Source organism: Solanum dulcamara, chromosome 9, assembly GCF_947179165.1.
Source record: "Solanum dulcamara chromosome 9, daSolDulc1.2, whole genome shotgun sequence".
NCBI lineage: Eukaryota > Viridiplantae > Streptophyta > Magnoliopsida > Solanales > Solanaceae > Solanum > Solanum dulcamara.
Window position 1 is genome coordinate 3,539,605 of NC_077245.1, and position 10,659 is coordinate 3,550,263.

Here is a 10,659-nt window from a genome sequence, read left to right on the forward strand (position 1 = left end):
TCTATTAGACGTTGAATTTCTCTGTACAAGTTACAAGTATTTTTAAGTATACATATATTGATGGAGAGAGAAAAGCGATTAATAGAGAAGATGGGAGAATGTTGTATTTATTAGAAATGAATAGACAGTAGTCATAAGCCTGATTTTAAGTGAAAATTTAATACCTCAAAATTAATAAAATAAACGAGTCCCCCCTCTTTTTGTCAATTCTATTGGTTTTCCACTCGGTGTCCGACATTTGCATTGGGAATTCATAAGCATATTATTATTATTATTTTTTTGAAACTCTAGGAAAACCCACAGCCGCAACAACATTTATCATAGCCTTTGCCCTTTGGGTGAGCACTATGTGGTGAACATTTTGTTGGGTGTTTTCTCTGACTTTCCTAGTATAATTAGGTTTTCCTTTTCCTAAAAGAAAAACACAATGTCTCCATATTTGGCTAGTTCTTTTTCTTATAGGAAAAAGTTTATGACTTTATAAACGAGGCTTATTATTTCTAACTTGGTAGCATTCACAATGTAGTCCTAAGGGGTTTTGAGAGTTTTGTGGGGGGGGGGGGAGAAACTGTGAGATACAAGTGATACGTTATCACTTGTGTGAACCTCTTTGTATTCCGAGTGAATTGTGTGAGGTTATTTCTCTCGATATTTTGTACTCTCATATTTATAGTGAATTGCTCATCTCCTCTTGTGGATGTAGGTCGATTGACCGAACCACGTTAAATATTTGTGTTTGTTTTGATATATTTCTCGTTTTTGTCTTCTTACTTATGGTCTTTCGAGGTTTGCGTTGCTAGCTTCCGCATGACACCTAATAATTTTTTATCCTAACACATTTTGTGCGTACTGGATAAACTCCTCACTATGTAATCGCTCATAAACCACATAGGAGATGTAAAACGCACTAGGTAAACTTCATGCGACGAACTAGAATGAAACCTTTTAACATGTGATTTTGAATTCTTATTAGGTATACATTTTAGCAAGTCCATGGGCGGGACATATTTCCTAATCATAACTAGTCAAAGAATTTAGGTTAATACTTACTTCACACCTATTGTTTACACCAAACGAAGCAATTTAATCATAGCAATGAAAAAATCAAAGTGACAATTCAAGCAACTTAAACTTCCGCGAAAACAACAGAGTTGTAAAGAGAGCACCATCGAGTTCATGTTCTATAAGCAGAAGAAGCTAAACATGCTTCAAATTCTAAGTTGAACCTCTGAATGACTAAAAAGGAAAACATAAACCATCAAAGTTATTAAACAAATAGCAAAAATTTTGAAAAAAATACGAAAATAAGTTCTCCCATGCCTCTTTTTGTCCTTAATTATCATCCGAATCACTTGATGAGTTATTATCTGAATGATCATTTGATGGATTTAGCACAGCTCCAGTGAAAAGCACCAAATTTGAAACGTCTTCCCTTACCATGAACAAGAAAGGGTGATCTGCTACAAACTTTTGCCTAGGGGGTTCATCATACATCGAACATCCCATGTCATCATCAGACACCACAGTAACAGCTGCTGCCTCAGTACCCTTCTCGTTTACTTCGATAAATGCTTTTTGTATTATCCTGTTGATAAAGAATGACCCCTCCGTTTTCACAATCTCTGTGATCTCGATGCATTCTTTACTGAAAGGCAGAGTCAATCCCATTTCCTTCATTGTTCTTATAATTTGTTTCATTGCAGTGTATGTGAATTTGAACTTTGGGATGTAGAATGCATTAAGTGATACGTACCGAAGGTCGAATTTTTGGGTAAAGAATTTCGGATCAGAATCAACTTTTTCCAATAAGCTAGGCAATCCATTTTTTTCAGTTGGAAGGAAGATAAACATAGAGAACTCTTTGTTATCCCCCTTTTTTCCAAATTCATATGGAATTTTAGTAACTTGATAGCCTTCAAATGATCCATAGGTGAAATTGTCGCAGCCAGTCATGAAGGGAACTGAGATTGTGTCACCGTTGAGTAGGTAAAAGTCTTTGTCTCTGGTGCGTTCTTCATTAAATTTCCATGTACCTTTAAAATAGAGGGCGTTTGCTAGAAGGACCGTTGTTTCATCTCTGATGTGCTTGGGCTGTAGAATATCTTTGATAAGGCCTCTTGATGCAGACTCTGCCCAGGTGTTAACATCTTCTACCACCTCATTCTGCAGAATTATACAAAACTCAGTTATTTATGGATTTAAGCATTGTACAACAAAATAGCTTGCAGATAAGGTAAGACGTTTCACATGTAAAGTACGCGGTTCAAATTCCAGCGGAAGCAATAATTAAGCTAGCTCTTAATAGTTAATAGTTTGCTGAAATAATGTCTATGATAATTCAGAGACTAAAGAAGCAATAGATTTCACAAGGTCACCTGAGACGTGATCGAGTTCCAAGAACAACAAACTTATCATTAATGATTCAATGAAATTTAAAAGTTCAAATTCTGAATCCGCCGGTCTCTCCAAAGTCACTATAGAGAACTAGGAATAACAAAAGTGTCATTTGTGATTCAGTGTTTCTAAAATTTAGTTAACTTGTTTCTAGAACTATTTTTCAACTAAACACCAATAAAAAATAATATGTCACGTTCCCTTAAAAAAATTTAGACGCCATATCAGTGCAATTTTTAAATTAAAAATTAGGCAGAAATGTTTGACACTATAACAGCAAGTTCCAAAAAAAAAAGGAACAAATTAAAGCAGCAACTTCCTGTCCTCTTTTTCCAGCAAACAAATCTCAAAAGATATACTAACTTAATAACAACAACAACCTGTCCAATGTAATCCTATAAGTGGATTCCGGAAAGAGTAGATTGTAGGCAAACACTACTCATTTCTCGTGGAGGTAAAGAGACAGTTTTCCTAAGACCCTCAACTCAATTACATCAAACTAGATATGAGAAAAGAAATACAACAGTGTAGAAAACATGACAACTAATAAGACAAGCAATACAGAGCATTGCATTCAGAAAAAGAAAACTGTCAAAATCAAGTCTCTAGAGCTCAAATATTGTAAACTTAATGAAGAGCATCAATGAAGGTATGAAACATATCGACTGAACTGAGAGAGGAGAAGAGGAATTCTGTGAAATGCAAAGCAATGAAGTAGAATTAGAAAAGATCCCTAACTAACTGAATGGAAGATGCCTAACTAACTGAATAGAGGTGTCTCCCCAACTAACTAACTAAATAACAAATTAACTAACTTTGTCAGCTGTACAGATTTGCATGTGATGCATATTATAATCTCAATAAAAACAGTAACAATAACAAAATTAAACAGATAACACACCTTGAGTTTAAAATCAACAATTTTAGGCTCAATTTTATAGAGCGTGTTGGTTAAATGTTTGAAAGAGTCTCTAATTTCATGTGTATGAGCCACCCACATTCCATTAAGGAAACTCAAATCAGGGCCACCATTACTATTGTTCTCAATAACAGTAGCCATATTTAAAAACTTGGAACTTAAATCATTAATATCCCTAACACCGAGAAATCGTAGCATCTGATACAATGTATCTCCCGTTGCACCGGCGGCCATCATGTTGAGTACGGCGTGGAAAGATAGTGGAGAGAGCAATATGTTAGTATTGGAATTTTTAGTTTTTTTAAGATCCTTTTGAATCTCATTTAGAATAATTCGACTTGTGACTTGTGGGCAATAATCAATTTTCTCTTCTTTTCGTTTCGCCATGGATTTGTTGATCAGTAGGGAAGAAAGTTGAAAGGTATAATAAAACCCTAATCTCTACTGATTTCGCAGTTATTCTGAACGAAATCCGCCGGTTCTTTTGCTATAATCCTACTCTGTTACGAGATTTTAGGACGTAAATCACGTCCAACAAAATACGCCCATATTTACGTGATTACGTCATATTTTATAAGAAGATATTTCAATGGACAAGGTAAACTATTTAAGAAAAAAATAGAAAGATTTTTTGAGATTCATGATATATTAAATGGAAAATTTACCTGAATCCTATTAGTTTATTATGAGCTAATTGCTTAGATATACTCTAATTTGCAATATTATGAATATTACTAGATTTTGGTGCATCCAGATACGTTTAAATATGTCAAAATACATGTATTCCGAGTTACATAGAGTCAAAATTAGGTACAATTTGATTTAGATACACTGTATCCAAATGAATTCACTTGTACTTGGGATACAGAGACAAATTTCGCTCGCCTCCCTCCCATCTCGCTCGTCACTCTCCTGTCTATCTGGTATCCCAGATACATGTGAATCACACCGAATACATACAAATAAATGTATCTAGTGCATATCTAGTGTGATTCGCATGTATCTAGGATACATGACCATCTCGCTCGCCTCCTCACCACTACCACCACCACCATCTCGCGCGCCTCTCTCCCAATTTTTTAGTATATCTGATAGCTAAAATGCATTTATTTTGATGTATACTCCTCAATATATATATATAGTAAGATACTCTTAATTAGTAGTAAGATATTTATTATTTCAAAATATAGGTAGAATTAATATATATGATATAGATGTGTGTCTAATAAGATAGTTTCTCCATAAAATAAACTAAATATACTTTTATTGCTTTAAAATAATCAATTTGGTCAAGATTCACCAAATGATTTATTTTTAAGGAAAGACGTTTCAAAATATCTTCGGTCAATAATCCAAGATAATGAGAGATTGACGATGAAGTTACATAGTATTGCAGTAGGTGGATGAAATAGAGGCTCACATCTGGTGTTTTGTGTGATAAAAAATGATGAATTAAGAGCCTATTTGGATGGACTTATTTGAAGCAACATATAAGTTGAAAGTTGCTAATAAGTTTTAAAAAAGATAAGTAGGTGCAACCCAATTTTTTTTTCTATTTATAAGCTGTTTTCAACTTATAAGCTGCTTAAAATAGTTCATCCAAACAAACTCAATTATTTATTGGGAGTATTTTAAGAACAAAATAACTTTAAGTTGACTAGCCAAATATTCAAAAAAATGAAAACATTTATAATCAGCTTATAAGTCAATCCAAACGGGCTATAAAACTTAAATATAAGTTTTACAGGATGGTTGTAGATTAGCTATGTTGTATGGGATAAAGTGTTAGTCAATCAAAAGTACCCGCACGCCCAAATGATGAAAGTAGCGAAAATAGGATTGTTGAATTGGATATGCGGGATACGAGGAGTGATAAGATCAGGAACAAATATATTCATCATGACAAGGTAGAAGTGACATCTGTGGTGGACAAGACGATGAAAGCAAGAATGAGATAGTTCAATCATATAAAAGGAAGATGCACAAATGGTCCGATTAGGGGTGTGCATCGGTCGGTTCGGTTCGATTTTATGTATTATTGATTCATTTTATCGATTTTCGATTTTAAATACACTAAATCAATAACAAACCAATAAGATATTTTTATTGATTTTCAATTTATCAGGTTTTTTGCCGTTAACAATTAGGTTTTCGAGTTTACCCAATAAGAAAATGATCATAAAATAAACATATGACTTCTCACTTCTCTAACAATTTGGAGCGATACACTGAAACAAGCAAATCAGTTGTAAGCATGTAAATGTTTTGATATACTGAAACAAGAAAAATATAGAGAAATTGCATCAATAAGAGCAGATGTAGTACGAAGACTACAATTATATTTTACAACCAAAACATAAAATATGGAATTTCTGATGTTAATCAAATTACACACGTTTACGAACTTGCAAAAGCTACAATTATAAAGTAAAACTAAAATTAAAACCAAAACCAAGCAATCCATCAAGACGTACTATCTTGAGCAATCTTAGTTCTTAATTTAATCTTTAGGTTTTGAGTAAGGACTAAGGTGGCCTACTGTGAAGTAGAAGTATTGTGAAGATTGTAGCGTACTGATATAGTGACTAGTTATGTTAAATTATTACTAATATTTAATATTTATGAAGGTTAAAGTAGTACATTACTACCGTCTTAGTAGGTTATCGATTTACCCAATAATCTAATACTAAAAATCGAAACTGAACCGATAATTCAATAATTTTTTTTATAAAGCCATTAGAAACTTGTTAACCCAATATCCTAATAACAATATCCCAATAAAAAAAATCGATTTGGTTTATTGGTAGGATCGATTTTTGCACACCCCTAGCTCCGATTAATGAGAGGTTGACTACGGTGAGTTTGAATAGAGATAGAGGTAGGTCAAAAAAAGTACTTGGAAAAATGTGATTAGATAAGACATGACAATCTTTCAGCTTACCAAGGATAATACCTTAAATATGAAAATTTGAATTTCAAATATTAGAGTAAAATGTTAGTAAATAATCGAGTATTGTCTAGATATAACATAAAATAGTCATACAAGAATTAGTTACATAAATTGTTCTTGTTGGACGTTAGGTTCATTGAACTCAAATTGGATGTAAAAGATATCGTTCAAAGTATGTATTTATTTATCTATAACTTAAAATATAATGAGTTTACAATTATGTCTTTGAAATGCATGATTTTCATTGTTTTTCTGTAAAAAAAGACATAAGATAATTTTACTTTTGCTACTTTATCTATTGGTTAGTTATTTGATGTTGTAACGTTTTGTAAAGCTACCCAATTTTTTTTTTAAAAAAAAACTCGTTCACATGAATAAAAGACTAGCACGTTCAAAATATGGAACATGTTTTTGATTTTAACCAAAATATGTAAAGTGGCAAGTGGCAACTAGTAGGAACATTCCCTCTAACACACTTTATTCCAAACTAAAAAGACAAAACATAATAATATTTTGTATATTCCTTTCTTTTTCTTTGTCCCTTGAAAGTTTGTAAAAAAATTAAATAAAAGAGCTCATTATGAAATGTCCAGCGATGCTTATGGTGTTTTCCCTTTTGAATATTTGGAACGTGAATCTTCCCAAGGGCCAATCAGCAAAGAACGGCCATCGTATCGCCCGGATAAGATTGACTTGTTAGCTAAAATCCAAAGGATAGAATTTCGATCCGGTGTTTACAATAAATTAATAGAAGAATAACTTTTATCTATATGTATACACTTAATCATATGATTAATTAAACATGCTCATTTGTGAATTATATTGAACATGTAATTGTTATTGTTATAATTATAGTAACTTATGTGATTTGGTTTAAATACCAGGTACAAATACTTATTTATCAAATTATATAAGTGGGAGGTAGGGATGAGAATTCTATTGAATTTCTTTTGTCGGAAAAATTATACTATAACAAATAGCGTAATTTTTTTTTTTTTTGTTGCTGTGATGTATTATCAAATTTGATTACAAAGAAGGATTTTAAAGTGAAATGACATCATTTTATGCAAGACAACGATAGTTGGCCCTCTATCATCTTTGTAGAACTTTAGTTAGAAGGCCTGACTTATTTTTTAGAATTAGAGTTCGACCGCGACTTAACAGCTGAAATGAAGATAAATGACAACTAAATGTACATTCTATATGTGAATCATGTTCTACCAAAAATAGAAGCTTAGAAGTTTGACTTTATTGAATTTTAGAGACTCATAACTTGTATAAAAAGGGCAGTCCGGTGCACTAAAGCTTCCGCTATGCGCGGGGTCCGGGGAAGGGCCTGACCACAAGGGTCTATTGTACGCAGCCTTGCCTTGCATTTCTGCCAGAGGCTGTTTCCAAGGCTTGAACCCGTGACCTCCTGGTCACATGACAACAACTTTACCAATTACTCATAACTTGTATAATCACCCAATTATAATTGGATAATAATTGGTGGATATAAATATGCTGGTTTGATGGAAGTTGTATATATAATACACACCTACTTTGAACTTGAAATTCACATTGTCCAAATTCTTAAATCTGTCACTAACAATAATACACCATGATGGGGATAAAACAAAATACTGTTTAGGACAAGTATTGAAGACTTGTTCATATACTATATGATAGAATTTCAACGACCAACTCCTCATCATTTCCTCTAAATTATCTTGGACAAATGCTGCAACCATTTGGAGGGGCGATTCAGTGTAACTGATAAAATTGATGTCATGTAGTTGAGAGATCATAAATTTAATTTTTTTTGTGTTTTTTTTTCTCTTTTTGGAGCTTTATACATGATGAAAGAAATTAGTATATCAAACTATTTTTTAATTAAATGCTGCTATTCAATAATAAAAAGTTAGGTCCCCCAATTTTTTTAATAAATTGAATAAAATTCTCTCTAACACATCCAATAGACATATTATTGGGAATTTGGTCGTTTGGTACTTTAGGAAGACACTTTTTAGGCAGCAAATAAAAAAGTACTTAAAAGTTAAAAAGAGTTGATAAGGATGGAATTCAAGATTAAGCTTCCAAAACATATTTAACATGTAATTAATCAATTTATAAGCATATTTATCAACAATCAAAAAGTGATTATCAAAGCTTAAAGCCAACTTTAAAATTGACAAATTAATAACAAACAATTACACCACCTTTTTTTTACTTTTTGGTTTTTTTAAGTGCTAATTAGGAAACCCCGTAGAAGCAACATATTCCCTCACTTCTCTAGCAATAACACCCCTCATCACATCCCAAAATCCCGCCGGAAAACTCTCCGTTTTCCTCTCCGGCAACTCATCTCCGCCCATTCCCGGCGGGGCAAGAGACAAAGTCGTCATCGGGTCATCAAATTCACCGCTACAATTATTCATAACAGCGTAATTATTATTATTATAATTCCCTTTTGGACTCTCATCAGCACACAACCCGAATCCAGATCCGGATCCGGATGCGGACCCATTCATTTTCACATCAGAAGAACCCATCGGGTTCTTATTTTGCTGCTGTTGTTGCTGAAGTAATTGCTGATAACGCCTCTTTAATGTCGAATTCCAGTGATTTTTAACCGCATTATCGGTCCGACCCGGAAGTAATCGGGCAATGGTAGCCCATCGATTCCCATATTTGGCATGAGCAGCCAAAATAGCCTCATCCTCCGCCGGAGAAAACGGCCGGTGTTCAACATTAGGACTTAATTGATTACACCACCGGAGCCGGCATGATTTGCCGGACCTACCCTTTATGTATTTACTAATCAAAGACCAATTCCTAGCCCCGTATCGCTCAACAAGTTTCGTTAAAATTTTATCTTCTTCAGCGCTCCATGGTCCCTTTATTCTCTCAGATTTATTCGGGTTTTTACCCGAAAGCGAAGATTCTGATGAAGATGATTCTGATGATGAAGATGAAGTTGAACATCTGTTAAAAAAATCCATTTTCAAAAAATAGCCACACAAACTTTAATTTTTATTTTTATCTTTTGGGTGGGAGGGGAGATTTTTGAAAATGGAGATTGAAGATGAATAATGATGGTTAGTTTAGTGAGTAAGTGGGGTTAAGTGATGTAAAGGGTGTATATATAGAGATTTATGTGAGGCACAAATGCATGAACTTAAGGAAAATGCCTTTATTTTTTAGCCATTTTAGGTAGAATTAGAGTTTTTTGGACTGTGGTGAAGGGTTGGTTCTTGGAAAGTGCCTTGTGTAAAGTTGGTAGGGGTTATAACTTCTATAGAACTAAAAAGGGTGCCTACATCTGCAAACCAGCTGTTTTATCTATTCTTATATATGTTCGGTGTTTGTGGTTATCGTGGATGAATATACTATAAATTATAATTTAATAATAAAATTAAAAAAATTATTCAGATTGAATCATGAATATATCTTTTTTTAAAAAAAAATATTAATCATTGTATAATTCGAAGTAATCCAATAATATTAACTCTTATCTATCTTTTTCAGAATTAACAATTCAACAACTTCGTATAACTTAAACAACTTCAAAGTTAAAAGAGTCTAAAACAACACATTCCTTCAATAACTTCACTATACACTTCAACTTTGTTTGTCTCAATTCTCTTTCACTATACACTATAATATTTTTCAACACTTCTCATTCTTTACTGGTCTAGAATACTCTCAATAATTTGATTAAATTTACATTTGCCTTGAAAAGTTTATGTTAGCAATAAAATATTTTTTATCAAGGATAATTTTATACTAAAATTTAAATTCGAAATTCATAATTAAACATGAATGAATACAATTTGTTAAAGATAATTTTATACTAAAACTTAAATTCGACATTCATAATTAAACATGAATACAATTTGTTATGGACAATCGTTGATAGACATTTTTTAAATGTGATATGAAACAGATTTGTCAAAGCTGGTGATGTTTTGTCGTTATTATCACGTATATTAATTTGACAAATTTAGATATCCAATAATCTAGGGAAGGGAAGATAATTACTATATTTAATATTAATATAAGGTCTAAGAAAATGAAAGGGATTGTGGATACATTGAACAGAGCATTATTATTGAAGCTTTTTAAGTATTATTGCTTCAATTTCACTGCATTTTGTTTTGCCTTATGGAGTAGTCCACATTCATAAATGAATCGTTGGGATCTTTAATTAACGATCTTTTTTTTGTGTACAATTTCCGTACTACAACAATGGTACATAATTCCTAGAAGAATCACAAAAAGGATCAATATTATTACGTCATTCACAATTAATCCTAAAGTTATATCACATGGTTTCTTTTATAAATTACTTGCACAACATCTTGTTACTTCACGAAACCTAAAACTCATCCTCAATACTTTTATGACCAAATCT

General features: G+C 32.6%; 2 protein-coding genes across 2 annotated transcripts; both read right to left on the reverse strand.

Annotated features, from left to right (window-relative positions):
* Positions 1-1,132: 1,132 nt before the first annotated feature.
* Positions 1,133-3,756, reverse strand: LOC129903942 (serpin-Z10-like). Its single transcript, XM_055979463.1, has 2 exons — positions 3,296-3,756; positions 1,133-2,163 (listed from the first exon to the last, which is right to left on the reverse strand). The coding sequence occupies exons 1-2, from the start codon at positions 3,698-3,700 to the stop codon at positions 1,333-1,335; spliced, it is 1,236 nt and encodes a 411-aa protein (XP_055835438.1). The 5' UTR covers positions 3,701-3,756; the 3' UTR covers positions 1,133-1,332.
* Positions 3,757-8,333: 4,577 nt separating this feature from the next.
* LOC129902849 (transcription factor MYB73-like) lies at positions 8,334-9,384 on the reverse strand. Its single transcript, XM_055978277.1, has one exon. It carries the CDS (start codon positions 9,245-9,247, stop codon positions 8,495-8,497), a length of 753 nt encoding a protein of 250 aa, XP_055834252.1. The 5' UTR covers positions 9,248-9,384; the 3' UTR covers positions 8,334-8,494.
* Positions 9,385-10,659: the final 1,275 nt, after the last annotated feature.

Excerpts from the sequence above, each read along its gene's own strand:
- LOC129903942 (XM_055979463.1), bottom strand. The coding sequence starts at position 3,700 with ATGGCGAAACGAAAAGAAGAGAAAATTGATTATTGCCCACAAGTCACA. Across the intron at positions 2,164-3,295 it reads TTGTTGATTTTAAACTCAAG|AATGAGGTGGTAGAAGATGT; the intron begins GTGTGTTATCTG and ends ATAATTCTGCAG.
- LOC129902849 (XM_055978277.1), bottom strand. The coding sequence starts at position 9,247 with ATGGATTTTTTTAACAGATGTTCAACTTCATCTTCATCATCAGAATCA.